Source organism: Bos taurus, chromosome 13, assembly GCF_002263795.3.
Source record: "Bos taurus isolate L1 Dominette 01449 registration number 42190680 breed Hereford chromosome 13, ARS-UCD2.0, whole genome shotgun sequence".
Taxonomy (NCBI): Eukaryota; Metazoa; Chordata; class Mammalia; order Artiodactyla; family Bovidae; genus Bos; species Bos taurus.
In genome coordinates, this window is record NC_037340.1 from 57942242 (window position 1) to 57966477 (window position 24236).

At 42.5% G+C, this 24236-nt stretch overlaps 1 protein-coding gene across 1 annotated transcript in view; it reads right to left on the reverse strand.

Annotated features, from left to right (window-relative positions):
* VAPB (VAMP associated protein B and C) overlaps positions 1-24236 on the reverse strand; it is a 47485-nt gene that overhangs the window by 18634 nt on the left and 4615 nt on the right. Inside the window, 1 exon segment of the mRNA NM_001082423.1 lies at positions 4040-4192. Coding sequence (NP_001075892.1) covers positions 4040-4192 — 153 coding nt within the window.

A 24236-nucleotide genomic window follows, 5' to 3' on the forward strand; every position in this document is an offset into this window, starting at 1 on the left:
CTTGCATTTAAAATCTCTGGGGGAAAAAATCCAATCTCCTCTTCTCCAATCTCCATTTAAGTGTGCCTATTTTGCTGAGGTCCAGATTTGAATAATTCAAAACTATCTCTAGTAGATGGTGTGTGTCAAGGAGCAAGGGGCCAAAACCATGGCATTCTGGGCCAATTAATGCAAACACAAAGCACCCAGCACCCTCCCACCCACTGCACTGCCTCATCCAGCAGACAAGACCCTGATGGGGCAATCAGAAAGAGAAGAAAGGAGGACCCACCCTCATCTAAAGGGCAAAGAGAAGGACTCACTCAGAGACTCGGGTGACTAGACCCCACAACAGCCCGCTGGGAAGTCCATAAGTTTCCAGCTATGGCACTTAAAGCTCAGTTCATACCAGTTTCCAATTGTAACTTCACCACGCGAGTTTATAACACGGGGATTTGTTCCGTTTAAGGACCCCAGTACGAGACAGAAAGTGCCACTTTCTGAAGAAAATAAAACAGGTCAGAGCCAAGACTTTTGATGCAGAATGTGAGGTCCCGAGGATCAGATTAAGCTGACGGCGGAGAAAAGGTTCACAGGGTACATCTTGAAAGACATCAGACAGCTAGAACGTCTCAGTCCCCCATAAAAACCCGACCTGCAAGCCTTCAAAACCGCAGTCTCTCTGACCAGCTCCAGATACCATCCTCCTCCTCTTCTTTCTCTCCCTGCTTGCTCCCCTTTTCTAAGAATGATTTATAACCTTTCCTAATAGCTATTAGGGTTTTCAGAAATGGGGAAAGAACAACTTCCCTGGACGGTATGCTGCGACGTTCTGTGTAGACAGGGCAACACTGCTAGTTATTTTCAGTTGACCTGATGACCTCCTTTTCATATGTGAAAACCTACCCTAGTGACTTTTCACTATAAACAAATGCATATTACATAAAGAAGAAAAACAAAAATTTCTTGAATTAGAATTAGAAAAATTCCATAAATTAGTTAAATGCATCAAACTGATGTATTTCTAAAAGTGCAATTCAGATATGTACAACCCACCTTCAACAGAAACCAGCCAATCTTTGTCAAAGTTAGTGGAAGAAAATGCAACCCCAGTCTTGTACCACACTTCCAGTTAAAATTCTGCAGCACTAGTAACATGAATACCATTCCCTCCATCTTACGAATGAGAAAACTAGAACCTTCAGAGGTTAGTTTTGGCCAAAGACCGGCCAACAGGCTCAACAGCAGGGATTGGGTTTCCTCTCAGGTTTCTGCACCCAGGTCTCCTCATCTCTGAGTAGAGTGGGTGCAATCCAGCTCAGCCACGCGTGCCCACGGAAGGGAAGCTGGCCTTGAACCCTCTGCACTGCCCACTGCTGGCGTCCTCCTCCTCCTGAGGAGAGGCCCTCCGCTGAAGGAACCGGGAACTCCACGTTCTCACCAGGACACCATCACCTGGCTGTACTGTAAGAGAACCCTTGAAAAACTACAATGCTTTCTGCCCCCAGACACGGCCGTCTAATAAACAACACAGTGGCCCCTCAGCACACAAAACCCCAGCAAGCGGAGGCTGGCCTCCGGTGCCAACGGGTGAAGCTGTCCCGGAAAGGCAACGGAATCAGGCTTCACCCAGGTGCACCTCAGCACTGAGGCCAACACACACCAAATGAAAACAAAGGGGCCCTTTCTCACGTGTGAGCATAATCTTGTCTCATTAGAAGGAAGGCCTGCAAACACAAGGACATTTTGTTATTCAACTGCTTTTTTTCCCAAGTAAATGATACTCTGAGAGCCAAGGTATTTTGTTTTATATTTATTTGTAAGCGGGGCCATCCCCTGACACTGCTGAGGCAGTTGTTTTGTTCAGTCACTACGTCGTACCCGACTCTGCAACCCCATGGACTGCAGCACGCCAGGCTTCCCTGTCCTTCACCATCTCCTGGAATTTGCTCAAATTCATGTCCACTGATGCCATCCAACCATCTCGTCCTCTGTCGTCCCCTTCTCCTCCTGCCCTCAATCTTTCCCAGCATCAGGGTCTTTTCCAATGAGTCAGCTCTTCACATCAGGCGGCCAAAGTACTGGAGTTGCAGCATCAGTCCTTCCAGTGAATATTCAGGGTTGATTTCCTTTAAGATTGACTGGTGTGACCTCCTTGCTGAGGCAGGTGGTGTCACCAAAGAGTCACTGGATCAGGACAGACACCTGGCTTCCACTACCAGCTCTGCCATCATCACCACGTGCCTCTGGATGATTACCCCACCCCCCACCCCCTGAACCTTTCCTTCTTATCTGCAAAAGGAAGGCCACAACCACAAAATCTTGGTCTTCCTTAGCAGACAATCATAAATCAAAACAAATGCCCAGGGTTAGTTATTACTTTAAAAACCACTCCTCTGATGGGGGAGGGGTAAATCTTTCTGAAAGAGATACACTTATGCTCACCCATTCATATTTAATATCAGAAGGCACACCTACACTGTACATCTTCCTGTTGAGACTATTTTATTCAGAAAACGATGTTGCTGCCCCAAATTTACTGTGAAAACTGGGTAAGTCTCATCTACTGACAACTGTGCTTAAATATGTCATGGGCAACGAAATCAAGAGGTAAAAAAGAAGTCAACTTTAAAAAGAGAATAAAAAACATCAGTTGCCCTTGATTTCAACAGAAAAATGCAAACCACATGAATTCAAGGAATGCTGAAATGCCAATATCCTGGGTCCCCCTCCCTGACCAGTGAGCTACAGTGCAGAAGGTTTGGGGACTAGAGCCAGACAAGCAGGATCTACATCTTGGTTTTGTCACCGGCCAGCTTTGTGAGCCTGTGGCCACCGGAGTCGTTCTGGTACAACGGGGTAACAATGCATTCCACACTGGGCAGGTAACAGAAATCACATGAGATAATACGTGTGCAGACCCAGCACATAAGAGATCCTCAGCAAGTGTTGGCTCCCACCCTCCTGATTCCTCCTGGATAATAACCTGATTCGAGAGTCCGAATCAGGTCTTGCAGCCGCAGAGAGAAACACGCAGGGGTACAGCCAGTGTGGGCGCACCCTAATGAGAGAACCCAGAGGATGCAGGGAACAAGTCTACAGAAACCACGAGATAATGAAACACCTTATATCTTTCCAAAGAGGTGAGTCATTTTCTTTCAGGTGTCAAATGAATAGCCAAATGTATCACAATCAAAATCCATCAGGAAAAAAGTCAGCCAGATACCCATTTCAAATGAGGAGTAGCTTCTAATGATGCCTCAGAGCCCTTGGTGACAGTCTCCTGATATGTGAAGGATTAACACACACTCCCCAAGAGCTCCTCCACAAATACAAAAGGCACTGCTGGATCCACAAGTCCTAATGAGCTCAAAGTTTATTCCATTTCTAAAATACATTTAAACTCAAACCCATCGCTTACATCTCCTTAATTCTGAAATCCAATTCTCAGTTTGGGCACTCTACCAGCATCTTTTCAAAAGTTGGACTCTGGAAAATAAATGCACTCTCAGACAGAAGGGGGGAAAAAACCCATCAGACATGCACAAAACTTGCACCCTTGAATACATTCCAATTTCCTCAGCCTTCATCTCCCTTAGCTTTTCACAATCAGTAAAGTGCAGTTACCAATCATTGGAAATGACATGAGCTTAATGTCAGAAATCATTTAGCTTAAATAAGAAAATAACTCCATTTAGCTTTCTCCCACAAAGTAAAATTAAGTTTGTTTAGCCCTTTTTTTATTTATTGCCAAAGGGCAGATTTAATTTCAAGGGAGTGAAAACCCAACTCATTCTCAAGTAAAGTCTGATGTTAGCACTTTAATTTTGCTCTAACTATTGAGGCACAAAGGCTGTAAGCATTAAACTAAAGAGGCATTAATTATGGAAAAACAATAGGTGAGTGCGACCCACCGAGATTCTTAATCAGAGGGTAGGGAGCTGGGGGGAGATGCCTACCATCTTCCTTTGCTATACTGCAAACACAAGCTTGCAGAGACCCCACTGCCTCTAGGGAGCCTTTTTAGCCCACCCTTCAGGCCTTCATTCTCAGAACTTACCAGATACGTTAATCGAGGCCCCTGCATCAATGATCCCACTGTTGGGCCTCACGCAGTACCTACGTGGTGCCGTGGTCTTCACTTTAAAACACACATTTCGATCTGTCGGGTTGCCAAGCTTCAGGTTGGTGGTGACAACATCGGTGAAAGGACCTGCAGAATGAGACAGGGACTGGTTGGGGATTCCATGAGGACCACGCGGATGAAAGACTGATTTATGGTACGGGGTCAGGACAGATGTGGAACGCGGCTGACCCATGATCATTTCATCATGACACACAGGAGAGATGGGCTGAGGCTGACGCACAAACAGTGACAGCTAAAATCCACCACGGTCTCGTCACACCACCAGGCACCTGGCCTAGTGAGTATTCCAGCAGACAGGGTCTCCCTGATACCTCACAACTTTACTGCCAGACAAGAACGCTGAGGCTTGGGAGAACGTACCACTTGCCTAAAATTTTCATGGTAGTTAGTGGTAGTGAGGGTCTGCAACCAGGCAGCCTGAGTCCAAGGCCAGCTCTTAACCTATGCTGAACACTGATTTCCACAGTGACCAGATGAAATCTAACAGAGAGAAGGTGAAGAACGAGACTTGGGTCCAAAATGATGATCAAAGGCAGAGTGCCGAAGGCAGCAGATGCAAGAAAGACTTCCAAGTGTTAGTGGTCTGCAAACAATAACCCCCAGCACACACAATACAGTGATGCTACAGCAAGGTCAGAGTCCTGTGGGGCAGCCCACACCTACAACAGTGCATTCGCTTTTAACTACCCAGGGTATTGGAAGACTGAAACAAAGCTCGGTGCCCTAAGGGTATTTTTTATTATTATTTATTCATTTTCTACTTTATTAGATTTTTTAATTAAAAAAGTAAAACATGCTTCTCAAAACAAGCCAAACAATAATAAAAGATGTATAAAGAGGAAGTTAATAAGCTTTCCCCTGTCCCTTGAGGTAACTAATATTAACACTGTGGGAGATCCATCCACAGCATCTGTGCTTACACAAACTGTACATGCATACATGAGTGTGTGTGGGGGGGGGGTAACAAAAATGGGATCATACTACTCACATTACTCTGAAACTTCTCTGAAACCTGACCCGTAAGGTTTATAAAGGAGTCAGGTGGGAGGGTTGAACTATAATGTCTCTTAGGTCCTTTTCAACCCCTTTTCAAATTTACATCTTTTCACTGTGTACAGCAAAGGTGTCTTTGTGCGTCTTCCAGGCAAGCTCTTTACTCCTATCTTTACGTTCACAGGGAATTCAGAGATGGGGTGGGGAGGTATATGTGCCCCTGTGCTCACAAACTAAGAAATACATAGTTGGTTCATCTGCTCTGTAAGAAGATCCGCAACACAGATATTTACATCTGTGCCTCGAACATTTTTCAGTGAGACTCTGAGCTTCTGAGGGCAAGAATGATACCGTACCAGTTCTCACATCTCCGACACAGTGCCCGGCATCTAGTGAAGGGATGGGGGCAGGGGTTGAGAGATTGAGATTGACTGACTGAGAGTCCTTCACCAAGGAGGAAACTACCTCGTGGATTACCACCAGCAAAATTAAAATCTCAGGCTGCTTTCTCGCCTCTGGAGGTACTCCGGGTATGAAAAATCAATCTGATATGGGCTTAACAAATATAAATTAAGAAATCAATAACGGTGAAAAGAAAGAAAGGAAAAGAGACTCAATTCCAAAATAAAATAAACTACAGCCAGTTCTGCTAGAAAGCTTATTTTGAAAATGTGAATCTGTTTCAATGTGATTGATGTGCATATTAGGGGGACAATCTGAGCATAAAATGAATTTCACATTTGCTTATGTGTGATTTGTCTGCAAGAAACGCTAAATGATCACAGAAAACAACATCCAGCTGAACTGAATGGCAGAGAGATACAGAAAACACACAAGTGCACACATCTCCATCACTACCAGCTATGCGGGCTCACCCCGCGGCCCTCACAAACTGTCACCCTTCCAGCGACCACTTCCACGGGCAAACGTCAGCTTTTCATGGTAAAGTATCATATTTATTACAGTATTTATCTATTTCTGAGCCATTTAATGTGTGCTAAACTGTGCTTCTGCTTATATTAGGTTCCCATCTTTATGTGTGTCTCTGACCAACAAAGCTTTTGAGTGTTACGCATCTAACCTTGTTCCTTCCTCTTAAGTCTTATGGTCTTTTGTGCTATTTTGTACAGGATGGCGATTTTTAGGAATGCATATATCATGTTATAGCAGGAACTACCATACTACTGGATTATCTATAGTTTTGTAGTTACTTACACTAAAAGCTACTTCCATTCTTTGAGCAATGACACCTTCAAGAATGAAATGGCTAGGGAATTTCCCAGTGGTTCAGTGGTTAAGACTCCAGACTTTCACTGCTGAGGGTGATAGTTCAATCCCTGGTTGGGGAACTAAGACCCTACAAGCCACGTGGCGAGTAAAAAAATAAAAAATGAAATGCCTAATAACAATTTCTCCATTTGCTTACCTTTCCCATAAGCCTTGCCTTTGACCCTCCGGCAGCCAAACTGGAAGCCACGAGAGGGGGGCATTCTCCAGGTCCAATTGTGGCCAGACGTGGGGCGTTCCGTCTCCCCTACTGACTCCACCACACAAAGCCTCTCCCTACAAGCTACGTCACCCCCTTACTGAGGGTGGGCACCCTGTGGCTCCAGGGGATTTGCAGCTACAGTGAGGGAAAGCCAGGTGCTGACCATGCTTCATCCTTGGATCAAGTTGTTGGCCTCCAGGGAGAAACAGGACACTTGGTGCTGAAGGCAGCACCTTTATGCGGGATTATCCAGGGCTCCACCCTTTTCTAATCCCCAACACACGCAGTCTGGCTCAGAATGAAGATGGAGGAAGTTTTCTCCCAGTAAGTCTCTGCTTGAAATGGTATCACTTCAGCAATGGTAAAAAAAAAAAAAACAAAAACCAAACCAAACACAACTCTGGTTTCCTGGAGTCAAAGCTATTAAACAAGCACACAAATACAGCTCAGACCTACACGGGCACGATCACCATGTACATACATTCTTTGGCCCTCACATAAAAAGGGCCCACTACAAGAACTCCACATAAGCATAGCTCCAGCTCTAATGGCCCCACACTGCTTGGGGGGAAAGGAGGAGAAAACAGATTGAAAAAATGTAGACATCTGAAAAAAGGTGAGCTTCCAAATACAAAGCCTACGGGGGAACAGTACTCTCATTGACAATTTGAATGTGATTCATAATCCACCAGGCCTTAAAGCTTTCTAGATACAAGCTGAAATCTGTTCATTTCAACAAAATTCTGCCTCAAGAACATGGAAGCATCTTCAGATCAGAATGCCAAGAATTCATAAGAGCCCACAAATCCACATCCACCACCCCACCCTGCCAAAAAAACAGCATTTTCTAAGGTGGTTTGAAGTATACTAAGCAGAAAACAGGGATTTGGTGAGATTTCACTGTGATGAAATTAAGAATACTCGTTTCCAACTCAGTTTCTCCTGTCCCTTCCTCCTCCTGCTGCCTCATAAATCAGAGTCAGGGATAAATTTAAGTGCATTTATCCTTTGCAGTGACCTTTTCTTCTAGGTAGTCCACAAAAATTAAGCAAATTTAACTGTGGACACTAATCTGCTTCTGGAAACTCCACTGGTTAACCTATTACACAGCAATCTAAATAATATTTTAACCTATATGATTCATTTAAAAGATAGTCTAAACTATTAAAAAACAAACATTATTTGCAATAAATAAGCAGAATAAATAAATATCTCAGATTTCTCCCTCAACAAAAGTATTAGAGACTTCTTGGGCTTATGTAGGCCTTTTTTAAAAAAAAATCTAGAGGAAACAATACTAAAAATATAGGCAAGTGAACAACGTCACTGATAAAACAGCAAAGTCTAATGTGAAAAAATCAAGACATTCTGTAAAAACAGGCCAACCCTTCAACCCACCCTCCAGACAATTCAAGAATTTTACTGAAAACAAATTCTATTTGATTTGAGTAACTACAGGAAATAAACTATGTTAGTGTTCTCCTTTTCTCTTGTATTAATGAATTAGAATATACAAAAATCCCAATAAAAATGATGTAAAAGCTCGTAAGCATCATTCAGATTTTTACTAGTCATTTTCCTTTCATAAAACTGCCATTTCCATTAAAGCATTATGTAAAAATGGGATTTTACTATACCAACATGGGTGTTTATCTCCAATGAACTCAAACACTGGTTATGCAGTACAGTCAATTTTACAAATGAAATATTCACAAACTAGACTTTCTTCTTTTAAGAGATGAAAAAATGATTTGGTATCTCTAGAACTGCAGCACACTCATTTAATCATTTTTCTTTCTAATCTTCTAGTCTTTCAGACAGTTATGCAGATATTTTAAGAACATCTAAAATGTGAAATAGGAGGTCCCCCAAAATGAAACAACATGAGTTTGAGAGAAATTAGGAATATTCCTTCGAGTCCTAATTTTTTTTCTTTTCAGCCATTTGAATAATGTTCTTTATGCCCTATATTATGCATATTCATCTGTGAAAATGCTTGTGAGTTTGATAGATGCTCATGAATAGCATTAACTAACTTGAATTCAAATTCCATAACATGCTTTAAAATGTATTAAGATAAAACTAAGCACAGTATAAACCATTTCCTCATTCAGGTTCAGCTTATTGTCATTTGAAAGTGTATATTTTAAGACATGAAGATCTAGAATTGTCCTGTCTTAGAAAGTAAATAATAGAATGTCAGCAGAAATATGCACAGCATTAAAACTAAAAGCAGAAACAGTGAATCTTTCAGTCTTCCTTACAGAAATGGAGCCTCATAATTATAAAGCTTTGGTTTTAAAGATCAAGGAAACACAGTCACAAGCCAGCAAACTCCTCAACAGCATGACGTCAGACCTCAGGTAGTGGCAATTTCATTAAAAAATGGCTGGATAAACGTATCAATCAAGAAACACAAGAGCACTTTGTGGAAAAAATATTCCATTAAATCTTGAAAGATTTTACCAATATATGCATGGTTTAAGTACTTCCTTTCTGTGACCATTCACTCCAAGATCCATGGAAGAAAAGACTGTAACAAAACTCTTCCTTTCAGAAAGAGGAAACAACCATTTTCATAAAAGAATGACCTAAGCATTCAGGTCCCAATGACTTTTCTAAAGGTAACAGCGGAAACGCCAAGTGAACTCAAAACTCAATCTTGACCTTACTTATCTTTGTAACTTTAAGCAGATCATATCACCCCACATGTAAAGCGCAGGACATAATTTAAGGGGTACTACTTTTACTTAGCAATTCAACTAGAAAATAAAGACAGATAGACAGACAGACAGACACACACACACACAATTATAAAACCTCTAGAAGATAACATAAGAAAATCCAGGTACCTTGGGTTTGACATGACTTTTCAAAAGATACAACATGGAAGGCACAATCCATGAAAGAAATAATTAATAAGCTGGACTTCATTAAAATTAAAAAGATTTGCTCTGCAATGGATACTGTTAAGGAGAATGAGAAGACAAACAAGCCAAATACTAGGAGAAAATATCTGCAAAAGACATACTTAATAAAGAATTGTCACCCAAAATATATAAAGAACTCTTAAAATTCAACAATAAGAAAATGAACAACCGAACTTTTAAAAACAATGGGCAAAAGATCTGGACACCTCAGCAAAGAAGATATACAGAAGGAAATTAAGATCTACAGATAGAAAAAAATATAGAAATGAAAAGATGCTCAACATATGTCATTAAGAAACTGCCAATTAAAACAACACATGAGATACCAATACATACTTATCAGTGGCCAAAATTTAAAACACTTACAGCATCAAAGGCTGGCAAGGATGTAGAGCAACAGTTTTCATTCCTCACTGCTGCAAATTCAAACCTCTGGAAGACAGTCTGACTGTATTTAAAACACACACACACACACAAACTCAATATACTCTCTTACTACACAATCCAGCAATCACACTCCTTGGTATTCACCCATGGGAGCAGAAAACCCACATGCACACAAAAACATGCACACAGGTGTTGACAGCAACTTTATTTATACTGCCAAAACCTGAGAGCACCAAGATGTCCTTTAGCAGGTAAATAAGCTGTGGGACATACAGACCACGGAGTATCATTTCACACTAAGATGAGCTATCACACCACGAAAATTCAGACCCAGATGAGTCTTAAATGCACATTACTCAGTTAAGGAAGCCAATCTGAAAAGACTATACCCTACATAATTTCAATTATATAACATTCTGGAAAAGGCAAAACTATGGAGATAGCAGTTTGCAGGGCTTATGAAGGAATGGAGGGATAAACAGACCAAGGACAGAGGGTGGTCAGGGCAGTGAAACTATTCTGTGTGATACTACAATGGTGGATGAGTGTTATTACACATTTGTCAAAGCCCGCGGGATGTACAACCACCAAGGCTGACCCCCGACTTAGACCGTGGACTTTGGGTGACAAGGACATGTCAGTGCAGGTGTATCAGCTGTAGCACCATTCTGGTGCTGGATGCCGACAGCGGAGGAAGCTGTGCGTGCGTGGGGCCAGGCGCAACTCTGTGCTAAGTTTGCTGTCAACCTAAAACTGATCTTAAAAAATAAAGCTTTCCACCCTGCCAAAAAAAAAAAAAAGAAGCAGCACCCTCAACATCTCAGATATTAAGTATCACTGATTTTTAACAGACATTATGTAGATATAATTGGATAAAGATAAATGAACAAAGATGCTGCGTTTTGCTTTTCCTTTTCTGGAATTCATGAAAAATTCTGGTGTTGCAAATAAATATTCTTCCTATGTAATATGTCTCCTGATGTAGCTACGATACTTTGAAACTCAAACTGTGTGTTACCAAGGAAGTTATATACCAATTTGATATATTATCTATCAGGTCTCAGCTTTCCAAATATAAACTTAAGAGTTATTAGTTCCACACCAGTTTTTTTCACACTGCATAAAAAGAGCTATATTATTTTATACTCTTGCAAACACAATTGAGGTACATCATCTCTCTTTTCTTCAACCCTCCCAAAAAACATGTTACCATATTTCACTTCAACTCTGAAAAGATTACCTTCTGGGAAGGTAATAATCTGTCTCCAGAAGCCTAGGACTCATGATGGATTTTGTTAAGACAATGAAATTATGTTTGAGGTTTTAATACAACAGACTCTGTGTATGGGAAAATACATTAAAATGGGGGAAATGGACACTCTAAAGTAAAAACTGGCTGGATATCTTACAGATGTCTTCAAAACTGATCCTTTGACAGTCTGTTTTCATTAAATGTGTCCTACTGCCTCCTGCCCTCCCAACCTACCTGCAGTGCACCAGCCTTCTCATTATTCTTCTTGTTTAGGTTAGGCTTCCGCTTTCAGAATGTAAACTGCCTGAACAGAGAGACTTTTCTTGTTCACTCCTGATCACAGGTTTCCAGAGCATTTCCAGACGTAGCATGGATGCTCAATAAATGTGCTGGAAAATGAGTGAATGGCCATGCCACACTTCCATCTGTTTTAAACAAGGCTTTCTCTCTTCCTGAACCCTCCCTCCTGGAGGCACCACCAGGCTCTGGGTGAATCAATACTGAGCTAGCTACAGCTCCCTCTGCAGGATTAGTCCCCTTTTCATCTTCTGCACAGGACTCAGAATCAACTTGACAGTTCACGTGTTCCTTTCCTGACTGCTTCCCACCTGGAGTGAACCTCCACACAATTCAGCACTGGATGTCCAAAGCCTAAAACCGCGCATACCACACACATAGTAATGGGCTCACTAAGTGTGTGCAGCCTGAATGGATACCAGGTTTCCTCAGAGGCAACCCAACTCATTCTGACACGTTTCCTGTAAAAGAATGCCTCATCAGTAACTTCGCTCTGCAATCATGATATATTTGGGCTGACCATACACAGGTTGAAGGTACTATTAATAAAAATGGTCACTTGTGTCAATAAGGCTTTTGTCACTATTATTCTATGATAATTTTGTTTAAAGTTGTCCCTCTAAAAAATGAAAAACAGATTTCATAGTAACAGATATCCAAAGAGGGTAAACTCTTAAATAACCATGAACTCAAGAGTAACAACACTGGGAGATTTTTTTTTAATCTGTTTTCTTGATTTAAGTCTTAGCTCACACATTAATTCAATGTTTTACAAACAAAAATAAAGCTTTGCAATTAATGTGCCTTTACTGGCAGACACTGGATTCCAACACTTCAGCAGAAAGCCTTATTATATATCTCTGATTCTGAAAGTACCACAAATAAAAAGAACCCGACACACACACATAACTTTCCTAAAGAAATCTCAGAATGCAAAGTGTTCTAAATTAATAGAGCAACCAACCCACCTGATATCCCTGGGAGAGAGCCAGCTATTGAGAAGCATCACACCCATTATTATAGCAAGAGAAATCAAAACCCAAGAATATTCACTAATGATCTAGACACTGGCTTGATTGAAAAAGACTATACCAACATTTAAGGCTGCTTATTCAACTCACTAGTTTCCTAGCTCCTCTGGAGCAAAAAGAAATAAAATTCAGTCTCCCATCAACTCCATGGGTGGGAAACTACCACATAAGGCACCCTGCTGTAGTGTAAGGACTCAGTGGATCAAAGTACTATGGAAGCTTAAGGACAGGCTCAGGAAAGCTCCCTGCGAAAGACAAAAAGCTGGGCAGCAAGGAACAACCGCCTAACAAGCGGAAGGATATTTGGAGCCTATGTTAACAGACAAGCAAGAATTCAGAACATATAAATAACTCTTATTAAGAACAAATGTGTCAAATTCTTATGAAAGAATTCTACACAACAATTGAAAAGAATGAAGTAGATCTGGTCTTAAAAACATGGTAAGTGATACAAACACCATAATACCACATTAGGTAAAACAAGAAAAAAAAAAAAAAAGGAAATAGTTCACACTAAATTCCTCTGAAAAGTAAAGAAGAGAGGAGCATGAACGGGCAGATGTGGAGGGCAGACATGTCTTCAAATTCTTGGTGAACCTTATTCATTAAAGAAAAACTTCAAAACATTTAGTTATTTTGTATTTAGATGTTTATTACATGATCTGTATTTTTCTGTAATTGTATTTTTTCCACATGAAAAGAGCTATAGTTTATGTAAGATCCAGACAATATTCTGAGAGAATTTTCTTCTTGCCTAGAATGCTCTCTGTATATATAAAAATACTAGAATCCTGAATTGTGGAGTTTCTTGAAAACCTATATATATACACACACACAGACATACACATCAATAGCCATTCTTATGTTATTTTTATAAAAATCAAGGTAATTATTTAAAACATGTTTAGAGTAGCAGTGGTCTCAATTCAAGACAAAAACCCAAACCCCAAATTCTTACAAAATCTATTGTAAAAACCTTGAAGACTATAATAAGCCTTTGCTGCTGCTGCTGCTGCTGCTAAGTCACTTCAGTCATGTCCGACTCTGTGCGACCCCACAGACGGCAGCCCACCAGGCTCCGCCATCCCTGGGATTCTCCAGGCAAGAACGCTGGAGTGGGTTGCCATTTCCTCTCCAATGCATGAAAGTGAAAAGTGAAAGTTAAGTCGCTCAGTCGTGTCCAACTCTTAGTGACCCCATGGACTGCAGCCTACCAGGCTCCTCCATCCATGGGATTCTCCAGGCAAGAGTATTGGAGTGGGGTGCCATTGCCTTCTCCGATAATAAGCCTTTACGCACCTAGAAATAAGACTAGAAGCCTTTACACACCTAGAGATAAATTCTATGACTATTTTTGTTAATGCAACACCTCTTTTCTAAACAGGAAAATGGCAGAACGTTTATGTAAGAGCTGAAGTTTTGTACATTTCATCAATACACAGCACTAAGACATATTATGGTACACCAATGAAGATTATTTTAAGGTGATGGCACACATGTCTAGTGTGAATTTTATATCAGTTCTAAAAAGATCTTAGACTCAATTTTTTTCAATGCAGAATCTTTTGTCCCACTAACAAAACATCTAGTAATTTTTCTCTATTTAAAAGATAAAAATTTGTGATTTAGAGAGATCATGAAAATAAACAAAAAGGTAAGCAATACTCTACTAAATTAAAATTCTACTTAAATATGAGGGGCAAAACATGACATTTTTTCCACACAAAGCAGGAAGAATCAAGACAGAATTATGCCCAAATGAGAGAGACATGCGTGATTAGAGAGCAAGGGGTCCCAATTTCTCACGGTCATGGTTGTGGCTGTAACTTGACTGAGTTATAAATTAACAGTTCAAGTCAAGTGCTGAGAGTCAGTATCAGCGGAAGTAAAAACTTCCCCAAAATGTTCAATCTTTAATGGAGACGACAGACAGCATACAAACAGCCGCCACACCAAAATCAACACATCCCAAATCACAGCAGACACACAGAGGCGAGAAGCACACGCACACTTAGCATTCTGCACCTCTATGGTCCAGCGTGAGTTTTCAATTTGTGAACAATGAGAAATAGCAGAATTCGGTTTATCAGTTAGTATGTAATCTGCTTTGGTTTCCTTTTCAACAGAGAATCTAAGTGGCTACACCAGTGAAAAGAGATCAGCAGCTTCTTAAATTCAACAAGAGGCCAGGGAAAAAGGCTATGAGACTTGGATGAAAAATATCTTCTATTTTCCTCCTTCTCTGCCTTTGGAAATCATATTCATTCTTCAAAGTTTTGCTCAAATGCATTCTCTTTTGAAAAGGCTTACCTAATCTCTCAGTTGGAAAAAATTATTCCTTCCTATACTGTGTTCTAACAATAAGCTGATGATGACCAAATTTATATCCTGACCCTCTCCACTGGTGTCCACTTGTGGCTGTAATAAGCATCTTAAGTTTATCATGGCCAAGCAGCAGAGCCCAATTCCCCTCACCCAAACACACTGCTTCCCATCTCAGGAAAAAGAAACCGCCATTCACCAAAAAGCTTGGGCCAAAAGCAGTTACCTTACTTCCCCTCCCATTCCACATTTAATCCTTCAGCCAGCTCTACCTTCAAAAGAGATTTGGAATCTGAGCACTTCTCATCCCATTCTCTTAATTGTCACCATGCTGGTCCAAGCCACAGTCTGTTGGCCTGGGTTAGGGACAACTTATGGATGATGTATGGGTGGACAGATTATTGGATAACTGTGTGGAGGGTGGATGGGTGGATGGATAATGGGTAAGTGTAGCAGCCTCATGGCTTCCACACACACCAACCACACATCTAAATAGCCTACTTTCCCCACACCAGCCATGGTCTTTTAAAAAGACTCTTGCTTAGAATCCTCCATGGTTTTCCAGCTCAGAACAAAATCCAAAGTCCCTCCCATGGCCTGTCTACCGGGAAGGTGCCACCTTCCTCTCTGAGCCCACCGCTCCTCTGCAGGCATAATGTCTCTGCTGCTGCTTGAACACACCAAGCTTATCGCCACCTAGGGCCTTGCATTTGTCCTTTCCTCTCTCTTGAATGTTCTTCCCCCAAAATGTGTGCACAGCTTGCACTCATTTTACACAGGTCTCAGTTCCAATACTGTATTGCCTTCTCAGAAACTTGGCCTTCTCCGATTGCCCTCTTTATAACAGAACCCACTTCCAAACCCCTTTAAACTTCATCCACCATCCTCTCAACCCCATTTAGCACCTACCATTATCTCAAAGCATAGTCTACATATTTTCCCTTCTCTTATCTAGTGCCCATCTCCCCCACTAGAAGATGAGCTCCATAAGGCAAAGGTCTTGTCAGTTCTTTCATCTCAGTCTCTCAAGCATCCAGAACGACATTCAGCACAGTGCAGGCATTCAATGAGTAACTGATGACGGCACAGTCCAGGTACTGTGCTAGGCCCTCAAGCTCAGAGACGACACTGCTCTCCTGCCCAGAACCCTGAAGAGACAGGGTCAATACACTTGGACAGCCGTCCCAGGACCCAGCCAGAACTAAAGAACAAGAATCTCTGGGACTGAGGCTCTGGAATGATCTATCTTGAAAACAAAATTATCAAACGATAGTGACGTTAGTTAACACTTAACAGGTCTATTCTAAGCACTTTATGTGCATCAACTCACTTAATCCTTCCAACATACCCAGAAGTGAAGAATTTGAGGCATGGAGACATTGAATATTTTATCCTAGATTTTCAGGTGGTAGATCCAGCAGTCACATCCAGGCAGTCTGGCCCAAGAATTCACACTCTCAACTGCTGTGTGGTACTCGACCTCTCACTGCACAGAACACCATGTGGAAGTTAACATGTAAAGTGTTGTATAAACACAGGAGGGTGCGGGGGCGGGGAGCTGAACACTGAGGGTAAATCCCAGAGTTTGAAAAGATGAAGGAACACACTTTCTGAGTTGAAGGAAAAGTGTTGGTGTGAGCACGGTGTGGGGTGATCAAAGCACAAGGGGGCCTTGGAAAAGGAGGCCACGTGGCTACAGCAGGAGGGGTCTGAGCGGAGGGAGTGAAAGGAGAAATGGGGCGAGGGGCGATCACATCTGCTATGCTTTTTAACACCTTATAGTTTAAAAATAAGCTATAAAACCTCATACCTATACAAGTCTGGCAGTGAGCTCTACAAGAGAAAATGAAAGGAAGAAAATTAAAAGTGACTCTAGGAAGGCAGGTACGATGAAGGAAAACGGGCTTTCTCTTCTCTTCACGGGCTCTAAACAGTATCCACTGCCTCTGCCAGCCTCCGGGGGAACCCAGATGTAAGAGGAGACGTACTCACACAAGTCTGTGTGTGTCTGAGTGTTTGAACATTTCAGGTGTTTAAAATGGAGAATAAAAGCTGAGACTGTTTTAAAAATAAAAAAAAGCATGGCCCAATTTGAAAGCCTGTGATGCTGGCCTAAGAATTCTGCTAACCTGTAGGGTTGAGGGAGCCAAAAAATGTTTTCAAGTTTAGAAAAATAACTCTATCAAGTGTACGCAGGGTGGCCTGAAGGGTCAGGGAAGGAGAGGGTATATTAGAGCCAGACGGGGCACATGGGGCAATAATCCTGCACTCAGGATATGGCAGTGGGGAGAAGCGGAAGCAAAGGGGTACAGGAGACACTGCTGAAGACAGTGACTGACAAGATGCGAGTGGGATGGGAAGAGGGGGCAGTGGAAGACGGGTTTAGGATTCCTGGCTTACCCGCGTGGGTTCAGGGGCCAGTCCCAAGACAGGGAAGGCACATTTGAGAGCGTAAGTCAGGAACGCAGCGTGGAATACAGCGAGTCCTGATGTACTTTCATGACAACCAACAGGCAGGAATGTCCAGCAGGCAGAAAGCCTCGAGACCAAGATATGCTTGGAGATACAGACTTGGAAGTTTTCTGTGTAGCGGTGAGAGTTGAAAGGACTGTGAATGAGATAACATACAAAGAGTGCTTAAATGGAGAAGATGGAGAACAGAAGCTTGGGAAATGTCAACATCCAGTAACCATGATCAAGGGCTAGGGAGTTCACCAGAAAAGTCAAAGGTGAAAGTCACAAAGAGAAAATGGGTGAATTGAGAAGGGCTTCAGTGGAACATAAGGTATGAGAACTGAAAGGAAACTAGATGTAAACCACTCACTGAAATTCACTGCTTCCAAAAATTTAGTTGTGATATAAGACTGGGCATTTGCTTAAGCGGGGGAAGATCTGGAGGAAGGTAGTTTCTTTTCAGGAAGGAGAAACTTAAGCATGTTTGTAGGCACTGGGAAAGCATCAAGCAGAACAGAAATCTGAGGCACCAGGAGGAGGCTGACTAATGGAGCGAGACACCACAGGGATGGAAAAGGGATGGAGAGATGCACACTGCGTGAGAGGTGGTGCTGAGTCTCTGAAACAGGAGGGGAGGATGGTGGGAACATACGTTTGTAGAAGAGAAAGAAGTGACCAACCCTAGGTAGAATATCTTAATACTGAATGTCAGCTGCACACAGCAGCCTTGTTGATGGGTTCCACCATCCCTTTCCACAGAAAGCTGTCTTTTTTTTTTCCCCCTCTTTACCTTTCTCGACACTCTCAGACCTGGACATGGACTCCCTGGAACGTGCCAAGCGCCGTGCATCACGCTGAGCACTGGGATCAGGGGTAAAGAAAACCGTCCAAGAGGGCAAAGGCATTGCTGGTTAGTGGGGAAGGAAAGCAAGTAACCAAACACAGCTGACTGTGCAGGGGCACAGGCATGGTGTATGTGGACAGTGTCAGGAAAACGACCGCAAAGACGTGGAGGAGGGAGCAGTGGGACAGGCGGAGAGGTGAACGCAGGAGCTCTGGGACTGGAGGAAGCAAAGGCCAGAGCGCAGGCACGAGGCAGGTGGCGCCGGGGAGATCAAGGGCACAAACGATTTCCCAGGCGTTGTTAGAGAATGCAAATTTTATTCTTTTGGCAATGGGCGTACAAAAATTTAAGATTTTTAAGAAAGCAAGAGAGAAGCTAAGATTGGCCCATCTGAAAGTGCCATCAGTATGGAGACAAGCCTAAGGACTGGGACGGGAAGACCAGGTAAGAAACAATTACAGTCATCCACGGAAAGGAGGCATCACGGAGGGGACAAGAAGGACAGGACAGACCTGAATGCCGGGTTCAGAGGGAGCTGCTCGACTGTGTGCATGTGGATACCACTCAGGGAGGTACGTGTCAGAAAAGGAGGTCCAAAGGAAAAAGGAAAAGGGAGTGGGGAAGAAGACATTTTGGGGCGTGTGGCACGTAAAGTACCTGCAGCCCACATCTGAGCTTGGGTCAGCCCTAGGATCACTCTAAACGCTGGAAGAAGCCAAGGGAACTGGCGGAAGAGACAGGGCGACTGGGTGGGGCGCTGAGAGGAGAAGAGGAACAAGAGCCGGGGCTGGAAAACCTGCGCCCCTCAGCACCATCCTCAGGGCTCCTTAAGGAGCAGGCGGAAACGGCCAGAGGAGGGGGAGAAAGCCGAAAGGTGGTGCGTGAGGAGGTGAAGGGAAGAGCGTCGAGTCCCGCGCCATCACAGAGGCCAAATGCTCCAAAGAGTACTGTACATGTGAGGTAAATAATAAAATAAAATAACAGATGTAGTAACGAGGCAGTGAAGTGCCCAGGTGACGACTCAGGAGTAAAGCTTGCTAGCACATACGCTCCTCCTGGAAGGAAGGAGCGAGGAGAGCAAGCCCACCTGAGAACACAGTTAACTCCTGTCTGAAAGTGGACAGGGAAATATTCAGATGTTTACTGAAGAGGACTAATTGCCAAAGTTGGGCATGTATGCCTAGAGTTAGGCACGTAAAAGAAAAAAAATAAAATAAAATAGTCTTGTTATGAAGGGCACTGAAGGCATAATTCATTAAAAAAAAATTTTTTTTTTTAAAGAATAAAATAAAGAGACCCAGGTAAACTGACTGAGTTTTCTCTGGACTGCTCCAGATGACCTCTCCCATCTTTTCCACTTCTGTCATTCTCTGGGCAAAACGAGAGGTTAACCAGGCAGGCACTGTAAACTGTCACCCCCCTGCGCCCAAAACTCCATGAGAAGTTCTGAATGACTGGACTCTCCAAGGAGTGATTCAGGACTTTGCTTCGTTCAATTAGTAAAGCAGTGTCTGACTTTTAAAAGGTCAAAAAGCACGAATTTGGATTTTCAGAGCAGTCCATCAAGATACATTAATATGCCAACAAATCAATTCAACCAAGAAAATGAGAATTCAAATAAGCCTCCACAAGGACAAACCTTTGGTTTTTCAGCAAATCCTTCTTTTTATTCTTTATGTATGCGTCCATTTCAAATGGTCAAGCCAAACACTGAAAAGATGACCTAGTCCAGGGCTATATCCCTTCTTTGGGGTTACTATTAAATAGCAGAAGACAAGAACATATCCTATAGTTACCACCGGGGAAAACTGCAGAAACAAAACCTATAGGGGCCTGCAGTCTACAGCATGGAAGACAAAGCCATCATAAATAAAGCACAAGGAGCAGATGCCATAAACATGCACAGGGTACCCGGGTTGTACAGTTTGAGGTGATGCAGAAAACACTGGAGCTGGATAAGAATATCCAAGAATACTCAGGAAAAGTTACTAGAGTACAGTGAGCTTTTCAACAGGAACAAGACGGCTCATTAATTAAAGATCTGACACCCCACTAGTGCAAAGCACTGGTCGGTACTAAGAGAAATACAAACCCCAGTTTCTGCCCTCAGGGGGCTTTCCATCTTTCTTCTTCAACTAAAACAAATTTTAATAGCATGTTCTCAAGACTGGAGCTGGAAGGAACTCCAAGCGGCCTTGGGGTCAAGCTTCCTCATCCAACAGGAGAGGGAATCAAAGCTGGCTGGGGAGTGACAGCGGGGGCAGGAGCACAAGATGCCCTTTGTAATACAAGCACACAAGCAAGTTCTGCATTCCGCCAAGTGCCAGTCCAGTTCCTCTCATCTCTGAAACGCAGAGGATGATAATCCTGGCTGTTTTCCTAGATCTGAAGTGCTGGTGATGGGGCTTGGAACATTTAGGACTCTAAAGGCTGGAGAGTGCTCAGAGCGTGGAGAAGCACAGAAAACTGACCTAGGTACCCTTCCTTTCCTTCCCCTTTCCCCATTATACTATAAATGTTGAGTGAAATGTGACTAAAAGGCAAAACAGTACCCAATCAGCCTGCATTGTTTGTGATGACAAGCACTGAGGCAAGAGGGCATGTGAGGAGTGAGGAAGAAGGGAAGGTATGTGATAATATCAGCACGTAATTTTCAACATTAGTATAAAAATGACATAATCAGAAGTTACTGAGTTAGGATGAAAAGTTCTTAGGGGAAACAGAATTAGTACAATTACTTTTTTTTAATCAGTCACTCCAACACTCCAGAACAACACTGGAGTCTGCTTCATGGAAGCAGTGACAAGGAAGCCATTACCAGATTACACTGACAATTAAGCATTTTTTCCTTCATTTTTATATTTCATTTGTCTTTCAGCGCTCTTTCTCCATTCCCCGGGTCCTATTTCCAGTCCTCCTTTCATCTTCCTAGCAAGGTAATAAATACCAAAGTCCTGGGCCTTCCTCCTGAGCCACACTCCCACTCACTTTTTAAGAGGAGCAACACAGTCAATGGAATGATAAACAGGGGCTCTGCAGTCAGACAGATCTTGGTTCAAATCCACATCTAATTCAGGTTACGAACCTGAGAATTGTAACTATCTTACTTCCTAGTCCTGTTTTAAGAATAACTGAGCATTTACTTACAGGAGCCTGGACATTTTAGGGCCAGGACTCCACTCCAGCCCCCACCCCAGGGCCTGGCCCACAGGAAGCTTTTGGGATGTGGCAACCAGACCAGTCCCGAATCACAACCACGTTATATTCCATCTGACAAGAGGGGCTCCTCTGTCAGTGAGGAACACCTCAAAGCCTGAGCTGTGGAAAAAGAAGAAACTCCAAACATTTCCAACTGGACAATCGTCTACTATGCACACAATCACCATACCCCTGCACATCTCATGATTCCTACGAGTGGCTGTCATCATTCAGGGAAGGAAGACTTCCCAAAGCATACCCCCTACAGAATGGAAGAGCACCTTCTAATATTCACTGTGAGTCAGTCTCTTACAGCGTTTGAGAAATCGCTAGTCATCTCAGCCCCACCTGTAAGCTCTGCGGTAGCACCGATGAAGGTCACATTTCAGACATTCTTATCTTTTTTTATTATGTGCATAATATCACATATATTATTATAGTATAGTAAAACATAAATCTTTTATGTTGTTTAGTCATTAAATTGTGTCCGACTCTTTTGCAACTCTGTGGACTGCAGCCTGCCAGGCTCCTTTATCCATGGGATTTCCCAAGCAAGAATACCAGAGTGGGTTGCCACCTCCCCCTCCAGTGACATTCCTATTCCTAATAAACACCCTTTTGAACTCTAAATTCCCACTTTACAGATCTGCAAAAACCTGTGATATCTCTACCTCACACAAGTTTCACCCTATCTTCCAAAGACTCCAGAGCAGATTTGCAGATTACTTGAAAGTTAGTGTGTTCTAAACATACAGAATCATTAAACACCAATGGTTTCTGTTACAAAAAAGAAAAAAAGAAAATTCACAAGGTAAATCAAAGAATGCTTTGGAGTCATCTGTATGGACTTTTTAAAAGAAGAAAGAAATCCCTTCTAAAAATTCCACAAATAGTAACTCTTAATTAACTAATATTCTTAAGAAATTATCCTGACAGCTACTAAGACATCCGTAATGGTTAAAAATTCTCTGCCTTCCTCCCCCGACCCTGTTCACAAGTTCCTTCCAGAGATGATGTGAAAGAAATGGGCTTTGCTGATACACACCTGGGCTAAATCCCTGCACCACTTTTTACCCAGTGGCCCCATCCAGGGGCAGGCCTCCTGACCACTGAGTAACTCATATCACAGAACTGTGCTACAGATTAAACAACAAGATAAAGAACCTAAAGCCTCTACCATTGTCCCCAGGCTTTGTGGACCACCTTCTGGAAATCAACCATTTCTCTTCTAGAAACATTCATTCTTCCCTTCCCTTTCCTCTCATATTGCATAACGGATGGAAGCATCACTACGGCCATTGCTTTAAATTTCGGACCCAAGTAACTGCAGGGAAGTGGTGGTGTTAGTCTAGCACTTAGCCCCTTACAAATATGCCCTCTGTTCTGAGCTCAGCCAGTTTTCTGCTCCTCTCCACTCTCTGAGCATCTTTTAAAGACAGCCCAAGGAACTTGGTTCCTAAAGGTTATAAGCAATTCAAACCTAGATAAATGGCCCACGGGGCCATTATACTGTCTTAAAGCGGTTCAGATGGCAAAGAATCTGCCTGCAATGCAGGAGACCTGGTTTCGAACCCTGAGTGAGGAAGTTCCCCTGGAGAAGGGAATTGCTACCCACTGCAGTATTCTTGCCTGGAGAACTCCTTGGACAGGAGGAGCCTGGTGGGCTACAGTCCATGGGATCGGACAAAGAGTCAGAAACGACTGAGCGACTAACACACACACAAAAAGCACAATCCAAAACACACAGCAGCCTCAACCTCACTCTCCTCCAAAACATATATTTTCCAAGCCCCTCCCAGACAGGTTAAGGCTGAAGGACCTCATTGAAATGCCAACTGTATACTAATTCAAGCACATCAGTTATCTGTGTGAAGGTGTGGCCACATGGGCCTGCACACAAACGCGTAGGCACGCACACACACACACACACACACACAACCAGAAGAAGCCTGACTGAAGACAATACTTGACAGATGAAAAGAAATGCTAACCTACTTGTCAGAAAGTAATAATAACCCCTCTGAAAGGATGAAGGAAACCTCTAGGAAAGTATTTCTATACCTTTAGAGTTTTGTGCCATCAATGCTAAAATATTATTAAAAGAAAGCACTACAAGATTTTTTCCCATGGGATGATGCCATTTTTTCAAGGATTTTTTTTTCCCCCACGCCAGGGGCAGGGGGGCCAGGGGGAGAGGGGGGATCCAAAAGCACATTAAGGCATTGTTTCTAGACATCAACAGTTTTTGTTAAAACAACAGTTTAACATTTTGAAAAACAGATATTCTAGAGATACTATTTTGACACACTGGCATTTTAAAAAATAATCTTAAATTGACTGTTGAGTTCAGTAATTTTGCTTGCATAATGAAGCTCTTTAAACAACTCATGTTTTTGGAAAGCCAACAGCCTAAGTCTGTCAGGTAAAAACTTCAAAGAATGAGCCCATCCGGCAGGCAAGGGCCAAAGCAATCCTGGATATGCTATGCTGAGAGGAGCCTAAAATGACAGAAAATGAGGGCACAAGCCCACAAACCATAACACAACTTTGTTTTTAAAACAATCCCAGTGCAAAATAACTGTGCAGAAGGCTTCTATTTCACTAAACATTCGATGGCAACCTTGTCTTGACTAATGGAACTCAGCACTCTTTTTGTTTGTCTTTCTTGTGCTGAAAGCTGTGCTCATTTGTTTCAAATCATGGTCATCTTTCAGATGGCAAATTCTTCAAATACAAATGGGAGATCTACGAAGCAGTCTCGGAAATAATTCCTTATGTAAAAACTCAAGTTTCAGGTTCTAAAAATTAAGCCTAAGGGCCATGTGTGAGCATAACCAATATAGTTTATTCCCCTGATTCCTCCCCTAATTTTCAGCTACTTGGTGGTAATATTGCTGGGTCAAAGTTCTCATA